Below are 25,330 nucleotides of genomic sequence, written 5' to 3'. Positions count from 1 at the left end.
ATCTGAAGGGACTGCTCTTTCTACTTCAGGAAAGAATGACACAAGAGCTCCGCGAGCACGGGAAGACCTGCCTAGCACTCTGCCTTATAATAATAGCGGAGGAGAAGGGGGGTCTGAAAAGTGCCAGCAAGGGAAAAGGATTCACTCTGGGAACCAGATCTGCCATCTCTGTTCAGTGCTACAGGAACAACACAAGTCTACAATACGAACACAGCACCTAGGGCCATGGCTTCCACACTCCATGCAGGCACTGTTCTGTCATGTGATGGGGGAAGCGTAGCATGGGTGGGAAATGGTAGTTGATAGATCTTTGGAGTTGGGATCTTCAAGCCCCAGCTTTCCCTCAGCTCATTTCTCTGGAGAACCAGGCCTCCTTTACTTGGCTAGTTCCTGAAGCCCTTGCTAGTTATTCAGGAAGCTCAAACTGCTCGGCTTTCCCCATGTCTGTCAGCACTGAATCTGTGGTGGACAGCAGCTGGTGCTGAGTCTCAGCTGGGACCCCAGTGAGTTTGCGTGACTGTAGTGCAGACTAGTTGCATCCATTTAATCCTGGTGATCTGATTAACTTCAAAATAATGCAGAGCTGTGTTTTCTCATGGAATGGTTTAGACTTCACTAGTGGCATTCTGGGAAGGCCTGACTATTTCCAGAGAGGCTCGTGGGGGAAGATACAGTTCTATCAGTTCCTCAGGGTCAGCTTTGTGGGGTTCAGCAGGCCTTTGGAGAAGAGCCAAAGACATAGAAAGGAACGGGTGGCTGGTTGGAAAGCACGTGCTTAGAAAGGGCCAGCCCTTTCTAAGGGGATCATCCTAGGCTTCGAGAAATGCAGTTTTTTTTTTTTTTCAGACAACAGGAATAATTTGAATAGTCCAAAAGCAGCTTCCGTAGACTCATTCCTCCCCATCTTCCTGCCTTAGTTAAACTTGGTAGATAAAATGAAGGGCAACAGTCATTAATAACAAATGTGTGAAAGTCCTTAACAAAAAGAACACTTAAAAGCATATTAAATGCTAAGAGCCATATTCCTGCAACATTATACTCAAGATATTTCTGGCATTTACAGAAGGAGAAACACAAATGCCCATTTCTCTCATCGACTTCTGCTTGTTTCTCATGAGCATCCATGTTCTCAGACGTCTCCTAAATGTATCTTAATGCAACTATGCGGGAAGACTATATTTGTTGAGAAAATTTCCAGTTAATAGAATTCATGATGTTTTCCAATGGCACGTCTGAATTTACACATCATAATTGATATGTGTATACTACTTTGTATTGCAGCTTTGTTTAACATCATTTGTGTGTGTTTTCATATATTGAGAAAAACCATTGCTTTTTATTTTTTAGTAATCATTAAGAAAATACAATAATTTGAATTAATGACTAGGTTTTAAAGAATTTTTGTTTTGTTTTTTTTTTTGTTTTTCTTGAGTCAGAGTCTCTCTATGTAGCCTTGGCTGTCCTGGAACTCTCTGTTAGACCAGGCTGGCCTCGAATTCACAGCAATCAGCTTCCCTCTCTGCCTCCTGAACGTTGGGATTAAAGGTGCGCACCACCCCTGCCTGGTTTTTAAGAGTAGTTTTTACTTGCTCTTTGACAGTTTCATAAATGTATGCAATGCAGCTTCATACTATCCATCCAGAGTCACTCCTGGCTTGTGACAATTTGAAGCGATCATGTTTGGAAGCTGGTGCTGTGCTTCTCCGATGCTTTGCTAAGTGAGAAAAACCAGGGACACCAATCACGTTCTTCCAACAACAATGGAAGCGTTTTAGTGGCATTTGCTTTGCTGACTGGCCTTCCCTATGCTGCAAGACTCTCTTTTTTAACGTGCCTAATTGGCTAGACCAGAACTGATTGTTTTCTAACAGTAGGGTGTTAATCGAAAGGATATGCAGGTAACCATTAACAGAAAAGGACATGAAAAAGATCATTTAAATAGGTCATTTATGTTTACTTATCAGGAATTAAACTGTTAAAGAGAACAAAGAGGGACTGTTGCTCTATAAAGAAAGATGTAGCGGTCGGGTCGGTGTTTCCATAACATAAAGCCTCAAGGCTGTACAATCAGAATCAGACTTGTTGGGACCAGAGATCCCAGAGCGTCACCGGCCTGCAGTTCCTGCATCGTGCTGCAGGTGGCGCATGTGAGCTTCTCATGTTTAATGCCTTTTAGTCCCTGAGTATCACCATACTGTCAGTTCAAGTCCTCCAACCATGTCACTACCTGCGTGTTTTTTCTTATACAAACATCAAATAATACAACTGTTAGAGCTCCCCTTGACTTTCTTGCATACTTCCCTGCCCTGGTCCCATTCTTTTAGGCTTTGCTACACGAATGCATTCTGTAACCAAATGGTACCCGTTGGTGAGGATGCCAGAACGTGCTGTTTTCTAGGTGATCTTTGCGTTTTTCAGACGGAGTAGGTAAAGTAACTGTCACAGAATTCCCCTTACATGCCAGATGCTCAGATAGGAAATATACACGACTTTTTTTTTTTTAACTTAATGACAGACCACTGTGGAGCAAGAATTGCACCGCCCCCTCCTTCCTGTTCTACTATCCCCTAGAACTTCTCAGCTGGGTCTGTTGGCTCATTGCTGTATTCCCAGGCAGAAAGACTGCGAGTGTGGGCTATGTTGAACCTCTGTCTCACCATCACCACCCCTGAGTAAAAGGGAAAGAAGAGCTTTGTGAGTATACACTAGCATGTATTTGGCACTCAATGTTCCCTTCTGGAAAGGAGGGGCATCTCCTCCAACCAAACAGCAGTAAATTGATGTCCAACCATTACCCAGCGAGATGTGCAGGAAGGACCTCTTTCCACCCTGGATCCTATGGCTGCTGGGAGCCTTGGAATACTTTTTTATCTTTGTGTGTGTGTGTGTGTGTGTGTGTGTGTGTGTGTGTGTTTGCTTGTTTGCTTGTTTGGTTTTGTTCTGTTTTGTTTGGTTGTTTTTTGTTTTTTGTTGGCAGAGAAGCCCCTTGTACTCATGTGGCCCAGGTTCTGAAAGGGCTCATCTGAAGAAGACTCAGAGGATATTTGGATGACATGCCCAAGAAACAGAGCTGATAAGTAATGGCAATGGATTTGAACCGAGCTGGATGGAACGAAGGAGCGAACAGATCCTCTGTGCTCAGTCTTCGCACTCACTTGTGTATACATAGTCCTTGCTTTTCCCGTGAGCTCAAAGTCCTACGAAATCAAATTTGGCTGGATTAGAATGCTAGTGCTTGAAAACAAGAATTCCTGGTTGTCTTGGATGGTTGTCAGTCTCTGAGCTTCAGGGATAAAGCTCACAGATCTCAACTCACTCCCTTTCATCTCTAATTCTCTCTTATGGAGACCACATTTAACAGATGAAGAGTGCGGAGTGAGTATTTTGGGGATAAATACCAAAACATTTTGGGATGCCAAGAGTGTTTAATAATTAGAGGCTTTGGAAAGTAAGTCACAGGATTGCCATGGTGAATGGAATTAATGGCCATGTAAAAAAAGCTGCCACATTCTACTTTGTCTCCATTCACCGAGAACGCAGCTAAAAGCACCGTCTTTGAAACAGGCAGCAAACTCTTAGCAGACACTAAACATTTTGTACATTGATCTGAGATTTCTCAGTGTCTGTAATTGTGGACAAGAAGCTGCTATTATCCATGGATTATCCAGTGTAAGATATTTTCTTATAGTGGCTAGAACCTACCAAGAGAATGAATCCTATAAGGAGAGAGGGAGGGAGGGAGGGAGGAAGGGAGGGGGGAGGGAGGAGAGAGGCGGAAAGTAGTCCAGCCAGATGTAAACGAGATTAAACTCTGTGTACTATGTGTACAGAAGACCAACTAATCTAGGGCAACAAACTGTTCTCACATTTATTAGCTTAAAGTACGTTACAGTTAAGCAGACCAATAGCAACAGCAGTTCAGCATCTATCATGGTGCCTGATGGAGGTGCTTTCAGCAAATATGGCCATTTGGACCCCTTGTGTTCTACTTGACAAAAACCTCTCCTGCTCCCTCCCTTTCGGTGACCTCTCGGAGAACTCCCCAGGAGACCTCCTGTTTTTAGCTTCCTCAATAACCAGATACAGATCTGTTTCACCTAGATTAGCTCAGTCCTACTGTCCTATCTTCAGCTTCCTCAATAACCAGATGCAGATCTGTTTCACCTAGGTTAGCTCCAGTCCTACTGTCCCACGCTTCTTGGAAACTGCCAGCGCAGGGCTACCTGACCATGAAGGGAATGTTGTGTGATATGCAGCAGCAGGGGGTTGCTGCCCTTGCGGTATGGAGCAGTAGGGGGCTGACTTCACTCTCACCCTAGTTCCCCCTCTCCCCCCACCCCACATCCTGCCTTGTGCTTATAAGGAGCCTGAGAAAAATAAAATTTTGTCAGCTTGATCAGATTCTTTGACTTGCTGTCATTTCCTTGCGTCTCTTGTCCCCCCATTCTCTCCCTAGGGGTCCGTGGGTCTCAGTGGACTGTCCGGTGGGTCTGGACAGTGCCCATTAAAACTTCAACTGTAAATTATCTATCATGGTGCCCACTAAAATGTCAACTGTAGATGATCTATCATGGTGCCCACTAAGACGTCAACTGTAGATCATTTATCATGGTGCCCACTAAAACATCAACTGTAGGTGATCTATCATGGTGCCCATTAAAACTCCAACTGTAGATGATCTATCATGGTGCCCACTAAGACATCAACTGTAGGTGATCTATCATGGTGCCCACTAAAACGTCAACTGTAGATCATCTATCATGGTGCCCACTAAAACATCAACTGTAGGTGATCTATCATGGTGCCCATTAAAACTCCAACTGTAGATGATCTATCATGGTGCCCACTAAGACATCAACTGTAGATCATCTATCATGGTGCCCACTAAAACATCAACTGTAGATCATCTATCATGGTGCCCACTAAAACATCAACTGTAGATCATCTATCATGGTGCCCATTAAAACATCAACTGTAGATCATCTATCATGGTGCCCACTAAAACATCAACTGTAGATCATCTATCATGGTGCCCACTAAAACATCAACTGTAGGTGATCTATCATGGTGCCCATGAAAACATCAACTGTAGATCATCTATCATGGGGCCCAATAAAACGTCAACTGTAGATCATCTATCATGGTGCCCATTAAAACTTTAATGATTGAGCCTTCTTTCTGATCCCATGGCTTAAGATGGCAGAAAAAATAGCCAGATGGGAAGTATGAAAAAAAATAGAATGTAGGGAGAATTTAATCTTTCAATATTTTACCTAATTACATTTTTTAATCTTGTCAAATTCTTGTGGTGCCTCACTTTTTCCTTTTCTACTATTTACAATTTAAGCTGTAACCCGATGGTTTATTTATCCAATTAATGAGGTGAAGGATACATTTACATAACTGCTTCATCCCAAGTAAGAACACTGTACATCAAACTCCACTCCTTCCACCAACTTTCTAAAAGGGTAATTGGAGAATTTTAACCAAATTCATAAAAGCACAAAAAACAGCGGTTTTAAATGTCCTGCTTTATGAAAAAAAATCTCAAAAGTCAGTTCTTTTATGGATCCAATGAATTTTTTTTCATAAACAGTAAAATAAATTCTTCAATGACTGAAATTGTTTATCATAAAATTTTTTGTCTTTTATTTTTATCTTTTTTTCATCTGAGGCTTATTTATTTTGTGTGTATAAGTGTGTTTCTAGTGCCAGTGGAGGTAACAAGGGCACATAAGATAGGCTGGCTTGTAAGCCACCATGGGGTCCTCTGGAACAGCAACAGGACTCTTAACCTCTGAGCCCTCTCTCGAGTCCTGGCTTTGATTCTTTCTCTTCTTAAAATTTATTTTAAATTGTATATTCAATTTATATCCCAATCATAGACCAGCCTTCCTCTCCTCCCCACTCTCTTCCCCCTACCACCAGCCCTTGTCCTCAGAAAAGGGGAGCCCCTTTCACCAACCCACCCCAGCACATCAAGTTCTATCAGGACTGAGCTCCTCCTCATCCACGGAGGCCAATCAAAGCAGCCCAGTTAGGGCAAAGTGATCGAAAGCAGGCAACAGAGCCTACGTCATAAACAGCATCTGTTCAGCTTACTAGGGGACCCACATGAAGATCACACTGCCTATTGGTTACATATGTGTAGGGGGCACAGATCCAGTCTATGCATGCTCTTTGGTTGGTGCTTCTGTCTCTGTAAGCCCCCATGGGTCTAGCTTAGTTGGCTTTGTTGGTCTTTCAGTTTGGTTAATCCTAAAACAGCTAAACTTTCATTTCCCAAGGTGTTATAGTCCCACCAACTCTCCCCCTGCCACAGATAATATCTGGAATTTGATGCCCTATGAGTCCAAGTTAGGGATGTAAGGGATCTTCTGAGGTCTGCCTAACAAACATGTCCACCTGAGCCGGGCTCTCTCTCCCCACTATACTGATCATCAACAATGCTTCACTTTCTTCTTTCCTTCTACTATTTTATAGTAAAAGGCTATCACGAAACACTGTTGCACATTGTGAAGTTAGTTTTTGAGTTGATGTAAATGGAGACCTATCTGGGGAGAGAGTAAACTCACCTGAGAAAATGCCTCTTTCAGATTGCCTGTAAGCAAGACTGTAAAGCATTTTTCTGATCCATGATTTATGAAGGAGGTCCCAGGTTACTGGGGATGGGGCCTATTGCTTGGCAGGAGGTCCTGGGTGATATAAAAAACAGGCTGGGCAAGAAATAAGCACCATTCTTTCAGGGTTCTACTTTAGTTTCTGCCTTTAGGTTCCTGCCTTGGCCTCTGTCTGTACCATCATCTGGGCTATGCTAGCCAGACTCTTCTTTATTTCCCAGGTTGTTTTGGCCATGGTCTTTATCACAGCAGTAGCAAATACACTAAGACTCCCACTCTACAAAGACATTAGTTATTTCCTCAGGCCCTGTCCAGTGTCACTGCCCCTCCCTTCTCCTCTCACTCTTTGAAGCCATTATGTGCCAGAATCTTGTAGGAGCTTATTTTTTAAACATATGTATTGTTTGACAATTTCAAACAATTTATCTTGATCATATCCACCCAAACTAGACCCCCAACACTCCTTGAGTGCTCTCAATGTGCTCCTCTCCACGTATGTGTCTTTTCTTTAAACAACAACAACAACAACAAAAACTCATCGAGTCCGCTTAGTGCTGCTTGCAGGAATATTTACAACCCATGAGTGGCCACACCCCTAAGGAAAAAGAACTACTTCTCCACCAGTAACAATCAATTGGCAATAGCTCCTTGGTTAGGGGTGGAGCTCCATGAATCCCTTCTCCATTCATGCTGGGACGTTTGACTAGCTTGATTTTGTCCAGGTCTTTTGCAGTGAGTTCCTTGGTAGAGCAGCCAGCTTGTATCCAGAAGGCAGCATTTGACAGCATTCTTCCCGTCCTCCAGCTTTTATGTTCCTTCTGTCCCCTTTCATAAAACAGTCATAAGCCACACAGGGGTAGGTCTAGTCATCCTACTTAGAGCTGAGATTCAGCAGTCAGTCCTAGAATTAGGCCAGCTTTGACTCCCTTCATTGACTGCTCCCTACTACAAAGAGAAGCTTCTCTGACAAAGCTTGAGACCATCACTTACCTATCATTACAAACATGAACATTTAGAAGGCAGCTTGGCATATCTGTTCAGAAAAAAAAACAAAACAAAACAAAACCAAAAACCATCTAGTAATTTCCTCCTGACATCTCTAGAACCTACGACTTCCCAAGCCATGGGTTTTTGAGCAGGTTTACAGTATCAAGCCTGAATTCTTTCCTGTGGACCAGGACTCAAATGCAATCATAAAGGAATTAGTTAGCCCCACAATAGTTAGACCACTATCGTACCAGCAGGTATATTTTGCCAGCAAGTAGCATGCAGGGCCCACTGTTGGGTAAATCCATTGATAACTTTTCTTACCCAGTGACCTCTGTAACACCCTTTGGCAGTATGGAAACTAGCCAGCATGGAGAAAAATTCCAGGTCAATTCCAGCATGATATTTTTATACTTTTATTGAAAGTGTGCTGTGTTGTCAATAATTGGGTCTTATCATCTAGTTATGATGGGCAACCATGGGCAATAGAAATAGCATGTGTTTGTTTGGGGGCCTTTGGGGTATGATATGATATGGGTGTGTGTATCATATACCTGACACTGAGGTCTTTATTTAATGATCCAAATAGTGGGTTTCCATATGGCCTTTTCATACATCCCTAGTTTTGGTTAACCTGTCACCAGCCCCACCCTTCCTCCTCAATACTGCTGCATTTTGTGGGAGCTTCATTAAAGTGCAGATCTTGGTTTGGCAGGCTTATGATGGGACCCTAGAATCTTACTTTTTAAGCGTCTCAAATGACTATGGTGACTGGCCAAGTTTGACAAATGCTGGTTGGTCAATGGGCTACGGTTGTTACTCCACACAGCCTTGCTCATTCCTCCAGCACCTTCTCTGTCCCTTATCCTACCCTACTCAACCACCTGCAGTCCCCTGAGCCTGTCACTGCCCCCTCATAATGCAAGGCCTTGTCATAAAAATCTTCCCCCTACTGCTGCTCAGTCGCTGCTCACAGAGCAGAAGTCAGCTAAACTCAGAGTCTCTCTCAGAGTTCTCCCTGGAGTGCTCATTTCTCCTTCCTGGAATGTCTTTGTCTGTGTTATCACCCACTTTGTATATGCTTATCTAATTGTAGCCAACATGCCAACAATATAGCAAGTTGACCAAATATTTCTGAGAAAAACTAGATAATAGGTATCTTAAGCTTTATATGGCCGTCTTATCTCTGTGTGGCCAGTCATTTTTATTGCAATATAAACACACTCCTACACAGGCAGTATGCAAATGATCCAACAGGACTATGCTCAAATAAAGCTTAATCTAAAGCAACTGGTGAGTGGCAACACTGTGTCTAAGGCCTGTAGTTTGCTAACCTAAGCTCTGCCTTTAGTGAGTCAGTTAGTCTTTTTAACTCTCAGGTGACTTTTATATCCTATTTTAGTCCACTAAGCTGCTATAACAAAATGCTTTAGACTGGGCACCTTATGGACAACAGAAATTTATTCTGGAGGGAGTCTTGGAAGTCCAAGATTAAGGTAGTCCATGTTGTGTCTGGCGAGAATTCACTCTGTTTCACAGTTGACTTCTCATCGCTGGGTTCTGACTTTGCAGAAAGGGCAGGAAAACATCTTATACTCTTGTGAGGTAATTACTGCCATTTATGATGGTGGAACTTTGATATTTTGGTCATTGATACTATTGATGTCACTATTGGTCTTTGAGACTGACTTAGACTACATGGTAAGACTAAGGGAGGCCATATACATCCCTGGGGAGAGCTTGGCACAAAAATGCTCTCTCTGCCTTCATACCCTGCCATTCTCCATAACATAGGCAGATAGCCTCACCAGACTACAGTAGAAACTGAATACAGTTCGTAGCTGAGAAGCCATGTGTCCATTACTTCATTACTAAAGGTAGAGAAAAATAAATAAGGAGGAATTGCTATGACTCTAAGCATGAAAAACAGTCTCAGGGAGCTTAAAAATCTAGCTGGAAAGAGAAATTTGCAGCTATATAAAAGTATGAACGCATATCACTGTGTTTTATAGCATCTCATTTTTATATTGATTATCATATGAATTTTGGTTCCCTCTCCAAATTCATATTTGAAAACTGACAACCAATGCCGCCAGCTCTAGACGAGGACTCTGGGGAATGATTTCCTCATCAAGGCTCACAGCAGGTATGAGCTTATAATTCCATTAGTCAGGAGGCTAAAACAAGAGTGGCATAGTCACGTGGTAGCTCATGCTGCAGTTCAACTAATTGTTTGGGGAACCTCCACATCAACTCTCACAGTTCCTGTATCAGTTTACTGTCCTGTCAAAAGTGCATCAGGGTCTTCTTTATCCTCATCCTCAACAGCACTTGTTGTCATTGGTTTTCTTGATGCCAGCCATTCTGACTTGGGCAAGATGAAATTTCAAAGCAGTTTTAACTTGCATTTCCCTGATGACTAACGAGGTCAAGCACTTTTTTTTCTTTCTTTTTTATTATTATTATTATTTGTTTGTTTGTTTTTGAGACAGGGTTTCTCTGTGTAGCCTTGGCCATCCTGGACTCACTTTGTAGACCAAATACCAAATTATGGTTATTTTAAACAGCAGAGCTTCTTCTTTCTTTGTCTCAATGGATTTGAGATTCTTGGAGTTTTCCCTGAGATGCACTAATTAAATGAGGTCCATTTAGTAGTAACTTGGGGGTGAGTGAAGCTAGGCATTGAGGTGAGTAACCAACGTGAATAGTCCTAGTACTTAGCCCATAGCACAGGAATGGACTGGTACAGACTCCCTGTGGAGATCACCACTTACCAGCTGGGAGAGGACACATGTGGGCTGGGTATTTCACAAATGCCTTTAAGAGGTACGGGCCTTAACATAATTGCATCTTGTAGGTTTTCATAGCCATGGGTACTTGGCGTTTTAATCCTTTTAGAAGGTAGTGAGGGCTAGAATGGTAAGTCTAGATTTGCACCCTTCCCAAAATGAAAAGACCTACTGACCTGCTCATCCTGAGCACAGTGAGAAGGGCACAGAAGCCAGGAACAGGCATGGCACCCATGCTCAAGACCAGGGAAGGGGACCGGAAGAACGTGCTTTATCTTGTGGTGTGATGGCTGCTAAAGAAAGGAGTTCGCCATGGCTAGCTGCCCTGCAAGATGTCAGGCAAGCAGGAAATGTAATTTTGTTCAGTTTTTTTTTTTTTTTTTTTTATCACACAACAGCCTTTCCTCATCTTAAAAAAAATAATTTTAAAAAGTACTCAAAATGCTCAGATATTTCAGGAGTGGACATGAAGTTAACTCAGATAGAATTTCCATATTTTATGGGCACCATGAAAATCTGCCTTTATGCATGGTGGAAGCTTTTTAAGTGGCCGATAAATCCAGAGTATGGGAAGCCAGGGGAGTGAGGGAGCGAGGTGGGAGCCCCAATCCTGCCTGCGCTGTTTGTGGGCTAATAAAAGTTGCAGAGCTGACAGAGAGAATCATCTCAAAAGAGGAATGAAACACGCAGGGCTTAAAAGACCGAGCAAGCAGCAAGCTCTTGGGTGAATCTGCATTTTCTGCTGCCAGATTAAGGATTCATTTCTGTCCTTGATACAGCACGAAATTCAATCTGTGCTCCTTACCCTGCAGACCACAGCCTGGCAGAGATCATGCTAAGATGTCATGATAGGGCAAGCAACAGTTTCACAAGCAAAACAAACATCTGAGAAATTGATTTTTTTTTTTTTCAGAATCTCTTCCCTTCCTCTGCTTTCTTCCCCAGTTCAATGAGAGGCAGCATTTAGTATTTTGAAAACAACATTTGAGCAGATGGGTGAGCAAGCAGGGGGACGATGCCTCCTGTTGTCTCCAAGACCTTTGAACCTTGCCTTCTTTTCTGATAAAGAAACCAAAGCTGTTATTGTTTTTACTTTGAAAGAAAAAACAAAAACAAAAATCCAAACAACAGCATTCACGCTCCTTGATTTATTGTGGTTTACTTGGAAACTTTTCTAAATTGAGGTCTTCCTTTTGAGACAAGTAGCTTGATTTCTACCTGATGACTAAGGTTTGGATGCGCTGGGAAGAAGCCAAGGCTGTTTATCAAGGGAAGAAGGGGCAGGGCCATCTTCTGACCCTCTGAGGAGCGAAGCCAGGCACCATGAGGGTGACTCTCGCCACCAGATGAACACTCCTAACCCAACTTATCATGAGCTGCCGAGCTAGAGGGTGGCAGGTTAGGGTAGAGAGACTGCTGCAAGAAGAAAGCCCACAGTGAGATGGAGACAGGGCATTTTCTGTCTTATTGGAAGACAAAGGCAAGGCGTGCTGGATGCTCTTGTGAGAGACAGAATGGCTTGCTTTTCCATAGCTCTAATCACATATGCTCACCAACCAGTTCTTCTTCTAGGAAGTTACTATTGAACAGGGCACAGCACATTAAGGCTCATTAGCTACATCTTGCCCACTTTCTGTTGTGAAAATAATTTTTTTCTAGACCACAGCAAGGTTAATTAGCTTACATAATGTGGAGACTTTTCTTTCTAGTTCTGTGAGCATGTGATGGGCCCCTACTCATTCTTCCATTTAAAATATGGGTTTTTTTTTTCCCCTATGAGGTCTTCCATTTAGTGTGGGGACAGGCACGCTTTCCAGCACAGACTGCTCTGAAACTACTATTGCTAAAACACTGTGTGTTTTTCTCATGAGCTAGAGAGCTCAGTGAAGACCTGGCTTCTTTTGATCACAGGGTTGTGGCACAGGAGGCTCAGTGACAGTGCTTGTTGATTTAATCAATGCATGGATAGTGCCCTGAGGCGAGGCCTGTCTAGAGTGACTCTAGAAACACTACTTGAGACAGAGTTGATACTGTCAACACATGCCACAAACACTAAAAGCCAGACTTCAGAAACCGGAGGCCTCTGAGCTCAACACATTTCACACATATCAACTGCGTGTAATTTTCATTCCTAGGCTGACTACTTTTATAAATGATGAAATTCTGTACATAACAATTTTTTAAAATGTGAAGTATTTTTTTTTTAAGGAGCATAATTCATACTGGTCCTAAAGAGAACCATGAAACAGCTCAACATCTAATTAGGAGTCAGTGGTTTGATGAATTGCAGCATGTTTACCCCAAAGCGCACTGTGGAGCATCAGCAAAGGTGATCACCTACAGATTTAATGTAAACATGCATAAGGACAACAGTGAACACTAACTGACAAACTGGAACTCTCCAGTGACTAAACACACACGTGTGCATAGATGCAGACATGTAGAGTGGGTATGAGCTGTTACAGAGTGGAGAAGCACCAAGAAACATCTAGGTCATGGGGTGATAGGTCACTTCTCAAATTCGGTCCTATTGTCATGATGTCTTCTTTTCTCTGATATTATTTAAAAATATTTGAAAACAAGTTTGATATTTAAATGTTAGAGTAATTAATTTTTCTAGCTGGTAGAATTAAGAAGCTATTTGAAACAAGTTCTTAATACTTTTTCTATTTTTGTCTTTTTGTTCACTACCTATTTGACATTTACAATTTTTAAAAAAATAGCCTTTACTCATTTTAATTTTTTATGTGTGTATATGTTTTTCTTTCTTGTGTATCTGTGCATCACCTGTGTTTGCTACCCTCAGAGGCCAGAAGAGGGGCATCAAATCCCTTGGAACTGGAGTTACAGATGGTTCTGAGCCACCGTGTGTGCTGGGAATACAGCCAGGATCCTCTGGAATTACAGACTGTGCTCTCAACTGCAGAGCCATCTCTTCAGCCCAGTATTTATCATTAATAAAAGGAACAGATCAAATCTTTACTCCTGTCCCTCTCCCACTTCAGGCAGATACACTTCTGTCTCCTTTGAGCCCCAACATGATGATGTGACTTAGGCTCAGTGCTGGTTTGGTGATGTCGTGAGTGTGCTTATATAGGGTGTCCTGTCCTTCTGTATTTTGCCATCCTTTTGAGAAGAATAGGTTCTGGGCACATTGCCTACCGAGCTGACTAGTGTCTAACATGGACCCTGGATCTAAAACCAACACAGCCTGACCTGTAACAGGTAACTCTAAGCAACTCATAGAAGAAATCACTGTTGTTTTTGGTGACGAGCAATTTGGAATGGTTGGTGGCTATTGTGATAATGGAGTTGATAAAGATTTATTTTCATGATCAACTTATTAATTAGAATGCCTCTTTTGTTCTTGTCCTGGCTTCACTCTTATTGAGTGGTGTCCTACACAAGTGAGTGCTCCATGATTTGAGTGGCTGGGCTGAGCTTTAGCCGTTAAAGGAATGTTAACCCGAAGACCTTTTTCTGAACCCTGAAATACCAACAGCTTAAAGTAGATGACAATAAGACAGAAAACTTCCACTGTTCTCTTTCTACCCATAGCATTGTGACCATGTTGATAAGATTTGTAAGTACTGATTACTTTCATGGCTGATTTAGTTCCACCTCAACCTCCAGCCCTCCCCTTTTAAAGACATAAATTCACTTTGCAACCCTAGCTGGCCTGAAATTCCCTATGATGACCAGGTTGGCCTCAAACTCATAGAGGTCTGCCTGCCTCCACTTTCTGAGTGGTAACATGAAAGATGTATATGACTATGCCAGGGCTCATCAACCCATTTTCAGTTATATCTCAAAGCTATTTATTGGTGGAAGGGGGAAGAATCCAAATCTAAATTGATGATCACCACTGTGCATCAATTTAATCAGTTTGTTGTTGAACACAGCAGATGAAGATCATGACGGCCACGTCCTTGTTTGTTGTTGTTTACTTATTGACTTTACATCCTGAATGCAGCCCCCTCCTTCCTCTCTTCCTGGTCCTACCCTCTTCCCCCTTTCTCCCCTCCCCTTATCTTAAAAAATGGGAGCCCCTCTCCATCAACGTATTCTAGCACATTAAGCCATATCAGGTCTGAGTGCACTCTCTCCCGCGGAGGCCAGACAAGGCAGCCCTGCTGGTGGGAAGTGATCCAGAAGCAAGCAACAGAGTCCATGTCAGAGACAGCCCCCACCCCACTTGCTAGGGGACCCACATGAAGACTAAGCTGCCCATCAGTTACATATGTGTAGGGGACCTAGGTCCAGACAATATATGTTCTTTGGTTGATGCTTCAGTTTCTGTGAGCCACCATGGGCCTAGGCTAGTTGACTCTCTTGGTCTTCTTGTCCCCTCCGGGACCCTCTATCCTTTCCCCCTGCCCACTTCTGCAAGACTTCCCTGAGACTCTCAGCAGCAGGAGATGTGGAGACTGAAGTGGCCACTCTCTAGCCAGGCAGGATGCCTAAGGGAGGGAACGGAACACTAACTGACTTTGATCCAAAATCTACCCTAGCCTACAAGAAGTGCAGGAATAAAAAAGTAGCAGAGATTGGGAGAATGTCCAACCAATGACTGGCCCAACCTGAGACCCACACCATGGGAGAGAGACAACCCCTGACACTATTAATGATACTTCGTTATGCTCACAGATAGGAGCCCAGCACAGCTGTCCTCTGAGAAGCTCCACCCAGCAGCAGATCAAAACAGATGCTGAGAGTCACAGCCAAACATGGGACTGCCCACATCTGTTAGGCTTCTTGGTGGGGTCTGCTGCCAGCCTTGATGAAGGGCGTGCCTGAAAATGTCTTCTTGGTGGCTCCCTTTTTCTGCAGAAAACATTCCTGGAAAAACCTGATAAAGTCCCCATTCCTAGGACTCTGGAGAGAGGTCGGGTATGAGAGGTGTGATTTAAAAAGCCTTTAAGCACCCCAATCCCATGCCAGGCCTCTGCCAACATCCTTGCTCTGGTTTGAATCCAGCATACTTGCACTGAACATTTTCCCAGGCTTTAGCTAAGTGAGGCACAAGGCCTTCCCTAAGAGGGGAACTATCACCATACATTAGTTTCAGCTAAATGACTCCCTCAGGATGACAGAGACGGGGGTGATTTGCCACTTTTAGTTGTGTGACCTTGGGAAGTATATGCACATTCACCAAACATTTGTCTGTAAAATAAGGTGGAGTCTTAACAACACCAGCCACATCATGTTATGCAAAGACTAAGTAGAGCAAGAGGCCAGTGTTGCCAAAGCTCGCTGCCTTAGCTGCTTGCTTTAAATAAAACTCAACACAGAAGAAAGTCTCCAAAGTGTTGAATTTCAGTATTTGGCTCATAAACTATCCACTGTTTTGCTACCTAAAATCAGGCAATGTTAACACAGTGTTCTGCAGCTAATTCTTCCAATTATTTTTTATTTGTATGTCATTTTGTAACCTGATTTTTATCCCAACAAATGATACAAATATTTTCTTATCAATAAACATGTCAACTAATTTATATACTTTTATACAAGTCTTAATATATATATTTAACTCATATATATTTTAATACATACGTTTTATACAATTTTAATATATATGAGCTTGACATATATTAAACCTGTACAAAAGTGCATCAGTTTTAAGATCTTTTTCTTCCTTTATTTTTGACTTTTAATTTCTTTCTTCATCTTTGCATCTATAAATAACCTTGATGATCGTTCACAGTTTGTGTACAAATATTGTTTTGTCCTATAGGATGTAAATCTTGTTTATCATCCCTTTCCTCGTGGGCTGTGTGAGCCCAGTTCATGCTCTTCAAGTCAGTTGTCACTGCTGTGCTTGGGAGTCTCAGTAAGGAGTTAAGTGATGAGCGAACCCACACCAGGCATGCATTTGTATGAGGCTATGAAGATTGAGAGGTGGGACAGTCCTTCTCTGTTTCACCGTGAGTGGAGGCCCACTCTAAGCCAGCTCCCCACACTTATTTAATCTATTTTAAAGGTAAGCATAACAAGTGTCACAGATCCCTTCCCTACTGCTCTCCCGGGACCCCTCCTTCCCTCCAGCTCACTTCCTTCTCCCCAGCTACTTCCGTTTCACAACCACGTGCCTTCCATTGTCCCTTCTGTGTCCCTGATCTTTTAAGATCTCTTCCTTTTCTCTCACACTCCCCTTATAGCTTTGTGACCTGCATGTCACATGTATAACACACACACATGTATATTTTGTGAGTTTAAATTCAAGTTCTGTGTATGAGATAGAACACATAGTATTTGTTTGTTTATTTTGTTGTTGTTGCTGTCCAACAGTATTACATCTCCTTACAAATGTCATGAGTTTATTTTTCTCTATAGCCATACACAACTCCACTGTATATATGTATCAAATTTTAAAAAGCTATCCATTCATCTCTTGGTAGATATGCAGTCTGATGAATGTCCTGGATATTGTGAACTGGTTAACAATACACACAGATATAAAGGCACCTCTGTGGTATGCAGACTCGGCCGACTTCAGGAATGTAGCCAAGAGTAAGATAGCGCAACCATATGGCAGTTTTGTTTTCTGACTCTTGAGGAACCTCCATACTCATTTTCATGGTGGCCATATCAGTTTACGTTCCCATCAGCTGTGAATACGGGTTCCTCTTTGTCCACATTCTTGCCAGAATTTGTTTTCTTGACAAAAGCCATTCTGACTGTGGAGAGGTGGAATATTTTTAAAATTTTAGTCCTGAAAGATTCCAGTGAGATTGAATCTTCAGGCAGTTTAACTCACTTTCCTCAATGGCTGAGGATACTGAGCTTTGAACGTTATTTATGGTTATTTTTATTTACTCTTCTGAGAACTGTCTATTCTGTTCAGTAATCAATTTTTAAAAAAGATTTATTTATTTATTATTTAGACAGTATTCTGCCCACATGTATGCCTGAATGCCAGAAGAGTGCACCAGATCTCATTGGAGATGGATGTGAGCCACCATGTAGTTGCTGGGTATTGAACTCAGGACTTTGGAAGAACAGTGTTCTTAACCTCTGAGCCATTTCTCCAGCCCTCAATAACCCATTTTTGATAGCATGACTTAGTTTTTTTGAGGGAGGATGTTATATTCTTGTAGTTCTTTATACATCTTGACATTAATGTAAAAAAGGTAAAGAAGCCTTTTAATTTCATGTAATTCCATTTTATAGTTCTTGGCATTATTTCCTGGGCTGTTGGAGTCTTGTTCAAAATACATTGTCTATACCAATATCTTGAAGTGCTTTCCTCTAGAACGTTAAAGATTTCATGTTTTATATTGTGTTTGAACCCCTTTACCTTGATTTTTATGTAGTATGATAGATAATGGGTCTAGCTTCATTCTATTACACGTGGAAATCCAGTTTCCACAGCACTATTTGTTAAGGACAGGCTGCTTTTTCTTCAGTGTTTGCTTTTGATAGCTTAGTCAAAAATTAAGTCATTGTAACTGGATTCTGTTCCATTCTACTGGTTTCCATGCCTGCCGTTGTGCTTGTACCATGCTGTTTATGTTACTATGGTTCTGTCATATAAGTGAAGATTATATATTTTGAAGAGCATGGATTTTTAATGCGAAAAATTGATGCCATTTGTGCTTTCATGTAAATGTTGAGATTTTTTTTCCAGTACCCTGAGGAACATCATTGAGATTTTAATGGGAATTGCATTGAACCTGTAGGTTACTTTTGGAAGAACAGCAATTTTTACAATATTAATTCTGCCTATCAATAAAAATGCAATGTCTTTCAATCCTTCTAGTGATGTTTTCAACTTCTTTCTTCAATGTCTTCAAGTTTTCATTGTTAAGGACTTTCATCGTGGCTACATTTATTCCTAAATACTTTTAGTATTTTTGAAGCTATTGTGAATAGATATTTTCCATGATATCTCTTTTTTTGGTGAAAATTTCCTATATGGACATACAGAAAAGCTACAAAATTTTATATGTTGATTTTGTATCCTGCCATTTTGCTGAAAACATTTGTCACATTTGAGTTTCCTGATGAGCTGTTTAGGGTCTTTAAAAGTATAGGATCATGTCATCAGCACGGAAGGATAATTTGACTTCTCCCTTTCCAATTGGTAGGCTCTCATTTCTTTATCTTGTCTTAGTCCTCTAGAGAAGAAGTGATCGGGGGGAACATTCATAATTTCTGAAGTTTGATTTCTTAGAGTTACTTTTAGTGTTCTGGGAGACAGAAGAATCCCATACAGAAATGGTTACATGAAGAGACATGCACTCTGCCTAAGTCCCCTCTCCATGAACGCACATGACACCTCCTGCTATAATGGACAGGGTGGCTCTTGTCATGACCCGCTGTGTCAGTGCTCCGCATGTTTCTTATTGCACTGTTTGAACCAAGTGCAACCCAGCAGCAATCATGTGCTACTACTTGTAGTGTTCTGAGTCAGATGCACACAGGGCTTTCTGGCTACAAACGCCCCTTGGAGCTCTGTGCTTAGAAGGACCTTGCACCTCGTTTAATGCTCTGCTTCTGTACCCAGAACTTAAGAGTCATCTATTTGCATGTAAGTGGTAAGGAAACATGTGTCCAGCAGGTAGCTGGAAGCTAAGCCCATACTAGATCCTGTCTCCTGCCACCTCTCAGGGAATGTAGCCTTTCGTTCTCTCAATCAGATTCCTTCCTTTGCAGATGTTGTATCTGCCAACCAAGTAGTGACTAGGTGATATAGGTGGGGAAAGGCCTGTGCTCTGATGCTGCCTTCTGGCTCTTGTGAGAAACCAGGTACAAGAAAGGTAAGAGTCTGAGTCTTGTACAGTGACAGTTGTCTTCTTGCTAGCAGTGCTAGGATCTGGTGGGCAGGAAAGGTAAAGTCCATCTCCTCACCCAGTACTTACCCCATCTCAGTGCAGAAATTTGAAGACCCCTGGGAGTCAACTGACTATTGTAGGCTGGGACAGCTGAGCAAGGGAAGTATCTGGATGGGTGGAAATTCTGAGGGGAACTGGGAACCCTGGGAGGTTTAGGCCTGGGTGTCTCAAGGTGTACCCCACAGAGGTGATGAGTCTGCACTTGGCCTGGGCACCTTCTGCCTAAGGAAACATTTGGTCTGGTAGCTCCAAAATCATCTGAGCATTCTTCTGGTCTTTCTCAGCCTGACCTGCCTTTCTCTGTTCTGCACAGCTCAAAGCTACCTCCAGTGATGAGCTGCTAAAGGATTGTGGGACTCTGGAAGCTTCACACATGAATCCAGTGCTCTTTCTATTATATGTAGAAACAGCATTGCTTAACATAAAGATGAATAGAATGTTCATGATGGTAATTTAAAATTTTTTTAGAATGATTAATGGCAAATTAAAGTCACCTTGTCAAAGAGGACACTGCCAAAGAAAATAAAAAGAGCTGTAACTTTTAGTATCTGTCTTAGAGGTTCTACTCCTATAGTTAAAAAGCAACTTGAAGAAGAAAGAGTTTGTTTCAGATTGTAGTCCCATATCACAGTCCATCACTGAAGGAAGTCAGGGCAGGAACCTGAAGGCACAAGCTGATGCAGAGGCCATGGAAGACTGTTGCTTCTTGGCTTGCTTGCTCCCCACAGCCTGCTCACCATGCTTTCTTATAGCTCTATCACAGTGTTTCTCAACCTGTGGGTCACAACCCCTTTGGCAGGTGCATAGCAGCTATCCTGCATGGCAGACATTTACATTATAGTTCATAGCTGTAGCAAAATTTCAACTGTGAAGTAGCAGATAAATGATTTTATGGTTGGGGGGGTGTCCTCATCACAACATGAGGGACTGTACTGCAGAATTAGGAAGGTTAAGAATCACTGCTAAGAACATTATGATGGGCGGATCTGGGCCCAGGGGTCCTGCTCAAACTATGGCACCAGCCAAGGACAATACATACAGTAAACTTTGAACCCCTACCCAGATCTACCCAATGGACAGGACATTCTCCACAGTTGAGTGGTGAGTGGGGACTGACTTCCACACAAACTCTGATGCCCCATATTTGACCACATCCCCTGGATGGAGAGGCCTAGTGGCATTCAGAGGAAGGATAGCAGGCTACCAAGAAGAGACTTGATACCCTATGAGCATATACAGGGGGAGGAGGTCCCCCTCAGTCACAGTCATAGGGGAGGGGAGTAAGGGGAGAATGGGAGGGAGGGAGGACTGGGAGGATACAAGGGATGGGATAACAATTGAGATGTAATATGAGTAAATTAATAAAATATATTTTAAAAAAAAGAATCACTGCTAAGGAACATCAGCCCAGGAGTAGCACTAACCACAACAATCAAGAAAAGCATTACAGACTTGCTTACAAGCCAATCTGGTAGGACATTTTCTCAGTTGAGTTCCTTCTTCCCATGTGGCTCTAACTTGTATTAAATTGACATAAAACTAGCTAGCACAATTGACTTCTTTCTACTTGACACACAAACATGTCATCTTTCAACTAGAACCTTTCCTTTTCCATTTATCCCCAAGATAGTGTGTTAATACTGATCTCACAATATGAAGCACCCCAACTAAGCAAAATAAAACAAAACAAAAAATCAAAAACAAACAAACAAACAAAAAACCCCAGGGTTAAAATGTTAAAAGTTCCAAACTCTCTAATTACCCAAAGTGTCTCTAACCAAGAAATAGTCACAGTCAAATCAAATCAAAACCAAATTAAACAGTATAAAAACTCGAGTGCTTAACATCCGGAGCCCACTCATAATCCTTCCAGGCTCTGAAGGGCCTGAGTAGTTGGTTCTTCTCAAGTCTGCCATCTGAAGCACACGTCCCTGGCTGCTGCTGTCCTTGGTAGTTGTCCCAGGGTGTTGGCATCTCTTGCTGCAGCAAGGCTGCAGTTTTGGGGCACTTTCTTCAGGGATTCAGACTCTGTAACATGGTTGGTTCCAAGTCTTAACTTTTCTCCATGACCCCTTCAATCTTGGACCTTCTACTTCAACTGTGGCTGCACCTCTAACAAAAGCCTCTCTCAGTTTCTCTGCATGGATTCCAGCTCTGCCACACAGTGCCAATCCTCAGACGATCCCTATCAGTACTTCCTGTTTTTAAAGCAAGCACCACTTGGGTGACTCTTACACAACGAAATTTGGCTTGTCAGCATGAGATGCATTCTTGGCCTCATCTGGACTGTCGCTTCTGTGTGCTGACCTTGAGGGAATCTTCCCAGATTTATGATCCTCAGTGATGCGGTTCTCTTAATCACAGATAATTTCTCAGCTTCAGCTACCCAGCATCAATTGTGCCAGTGAAGCAAAGATTTCACTCCAGTGGTGCTGACCTCTTGTTTATTATAGTGAGATCTTCAGATACAGATGGCCAGGCACCACAGATACTTAATTCAAACTATTGACAGCCCTGATAGTCTTGTCTTGGTCACTGCTCTATTGCTGTGAAGAGACACCATGACAAACACCATAGCGACTCTTAAAAAGAAAGCATTTAATTAGAGGCTTGCTTATAGTTGTAGAGGGCTGGTCTGTTATTATCATGGTGAGAAGCATGGCAGCATGTGGGCAGGCATGGTACTGGAGAAGTAGCTAAGAGCTACATTCTGATTTATAGGCAACAGACAAGAGTGGGAGATGGTATGGGTTTTGAAACTTCAAAGCCTACCCTCAACAATACACCTTCTCTGCCAAGGCCACACTCTTCCACCAAGGCCACGCCTCTTCCACCAAGGCCACGCCTCTTCCACCAAGGCCACGCCTCTTCCACCAAGGCCACACCTCTTCCACCAAGGCCACACCTCTTCCACCAAGGCCATACCTCCTAATCTTTCCAAATGGTTCATCTAGCCAGCAAATACATGAGCCTATAAGAGTCACTCTCATTTAAATCACCACAGGGCTTTAAGGAACTTTCAAATGTTCTTCTGAAATGCCACAAGCCATGTTCTATCATCTGCATTTCTCTCAACACCTTTTTCTTCCAAACTTCCCACATTTGTCTTTTAAGCTCCCACTATAGCTCTTTAAACTCTGAACATTCAATAGCTTTTCTAGCTCAGAGTTCTGTCGTAGCAATACTCCATGAGTACCAATTTCTGTCTTAGTAGAGTTTCTGTCCCTGTGATAAAACACCATCACCAAACTCAACTTGAGGGGATGAGGGCTTACAGCTTAGAGCCCATCATCCAGGGAAGTCAAAGCAGGAACTCAAAGCAGAAACCTGGAGGCAGAAACTTGATGTCGAGGGCACAGAGAAGTGCTGCTTAGTGGCTTGCTTCCCATAGCTCATTCAACCTGCTTTCTTATGCCTTCCAAGTTCAGTTGTTCAGGGTTGGTATGATCCACAATGAGCTGGGCCCTCCCACATCACTCATCAATTAATGAAATGCTCTACAGACTTGCCTACAGGCAAATCTGTTGTGGGCATTTTCCCAACTGAGGTTCCCTTCTCCTAAATAATTCTAGCTGTGTTGACATAGAACTAGCCAGCACAGCATATCTTTAATGAAATATATACATTCATATGTATATGTATATATATGTATATGTAGCTCAAGCTGCCTTCAAATTCAATATGGAGCTAAGGCTGGTCTTTAATTTCTAATGCTTTCCCCAAATGAATAGATTACAGATGTGTTCTACCATACAGATCTCTATTTTGCATTTTAACTAAGAGCACCTCTACCTTTACTTTCCACTGGGCCCTGACAAATATGTGGATGGTTCCAGTTGTTGGCATGTAAGTGGCCTGCCCCCTAGGTTGCTTAGCAACGTCTGACATCATCACCTGCTCACCACTAGGTGTGCTCCAGGGGCCCAGTACAAAAGGACAAACCCACCCACGCAAACGCCCCCCCCCCTTACTTTGTGGCTCTTACTCTTGAACTTTCTCTAAGCTCCACCCCCAGTCTATCTCTGTCTCTCTCTACTCTCATGGCCCATTCAGGCCCCAACTCCTGTCCATCTCCCTTCACCCCAAATAAATCTTTCCATAGTCATATCTTTTGTGTGCCATCTCATTTTTTATCCAAACACCAGTACTGGCACATGCTCTCATGACAACTTTCACCTTAGGAAGCTGAAGCTGCAGATGACAAGGCACCCTTCGTTTAGGTGTGCCATTCAGACTGCCCTGCCCTGCTCTCTCAATCTTATCCTAGGTGTTTGGACAGTTCAACTGGGGAAGATAATGGCCCTTCTGATAAGCTGGCAGGTGTGTGCTCAGGTGATGATAACCTTCTGATAAGCTGGCAGATGTGTGCTCAGGTGATAATCTGAGCACATACAGCCATCATCCTCTTTCATCCCATACTGGAGTCCCTTGGCATTTGTGAGGCATGGTTTCTGAATACCTTTCAATAGCAAATTTTTAGATGCTCAAGTCTCTTATATAAAATGGAAAAGTGCTTGCATATGACCTATACACACCTCCCAGATACTTTCAAATGGCTCTGGATTGCTTACAATGCCAAATATAATATGAGCGCCATGTCGATAGTTAATGTGCTATATTGTTCAAGGAAGAATGACAAGAACAAGTGTGTGCATGTCATTACAAATGCTGTTGGCATAGCCTGCCTACAGCCTCTATCTACAGTCAGTTGACCCTGTGGGTGTGGAACTTGCAGATCTGGGCGACTTATTCATGATCTGATCATCTAACCCCTGAAAACCCCTCTCTCACCACCTTGCTGTGTTTGGTAGGGTCAGTGATTATTGGGTCTTCTGCCTTTCCTTTTTGTCTGTGAGTCTATCACTGTTTATGATGACTGTTTCATCTTTTTTTTTCCACTTAAAAAAAAAAAAAACCTTCCAGGATCTTTCTGTTCTTCAGGAAAGGGTGAGAGGTTTCTCTGATGCCCTTTTATGGAGCACAGCAGTGGTTATCAGGAACCCAGCAGCCTGCTCTGGCCAGCTTCATCTTGCTTAAATACGATATCCAAGCTGGAAAGATTGCAGGAGAATCCAACACATACCTGTATTCCTTCTGCATACCAGGCAGTCTTGGTTACCATATTGATTTATTGATTTATTAATTTTTCTGGTGGGAGCTGGGCTGAGGCTGCGAAGGTGAGGAGGAGAAACCCTTTGCCTGCATTTGGCTGGAACTGACAGTGGATAAGCCTCCTATTACCACTGTAGTAGCAGTAATGATTTTACAAGCGGAAATTTGCACCTGTTTGGATCTGGCTTCATATTGAGAACGCAGGGAACAAAAACCAAGGCCAGCGTATCCGAAATGGGTGCTGCCAAAATTACTTACCAAAGACATCTGCGAAGCTGTCAGCCATTCAGGAGGGATGTGAAAATGAGCCCCAGCTGAGTCTCCCAGCAAAATGATTCCCCTGGGCTGTGAACCTAGGAAACACAATTTATTTACATTATTTATATACCCACACAGTGGGCAGTCTCCAGAGTGAGTAGCTATGAGGGCAGATAGGCTGGTGGTTATCGAATGCACAGTACATCCCAACAGTGATGCAGTGCCACTTTTCAGGAGTTAGAAAGTGTGAAGGGAGCATTCAGAGGCAGATGAAATTTCTCACTCGTTGGAACTATAAGCTAGGCTGCAGAAACACAGGTGTGCTTCCTGGCTCAGCACAAATGCAACTGCTGCACAGCATCCAGAGTGAATGATGGATGAACACATGAGTCAGGCTTGATCCGAGTTCAGAAATATGTCTTATATTTCAGTAGTGGAAATGGCTTTCTTAGAGAACATGCCGATTCTCTTTAAGAGATAATTGACCTCATGGAGCAATTTTGATAGTTTAAAGATGTGATGGTCTCTTAAAGTCCTTGAATCCACATACACAAAAGGCTGGACAAATCCTGGCTGCTTACTAGAGAGAAGGAGACAGCGAGGTCTCTGTGAAGCCTGCATGTGTGGATGTAAGAATCACTTATTCAGATTCTGAGATACTTCTACACAAACCACTTTCTGGAAGGTCCACCCTTCTAACCACTTAATGGCCTAGAAAAAAAAAATCAAA

At 42.6% G+C, this 25,330-nt stretch overlaps 1 protein-coding gene across 1 annotated transcript in view; it reads right to left on the bottom strand.

The window, feature by feature from the left end:
• Aoah (acyloxyacyl hydrolase) overlaps positions 1 to 25,330 on the bottom strand; it is a 193,287-nt gene that overhangs the window by 77,388 nt on the left and 90,569 nt on the right. Inside the window, exon 11 of the mRNA XM_051168326.1 lies at positions 24,601 to 24,695. Coding sequence (XP_051024283.1) covers positions 24,601 to 24,695 — 95 coding nt within the window. The remainder of the gene's footprint in view (positions 1 to 24,600; positions 24,696 to 25,330) is intronic.

Source organism: Acomys russatus, chromosome 3, assembly GCF_903995435.1.
Source record: "Acomys russatus chromosome 3, mAcoRus1.1, whole genome shotgun sequence".
Taxonomy (NCBI): Eukaryota; Metazoa; Chordata; class Mammalia; order Rodentia; family Muridae; genus Acomys; species Acomys russatus.
This window is presented reverse-complemented; position numbering and strand designations above follow the sequence as displayed.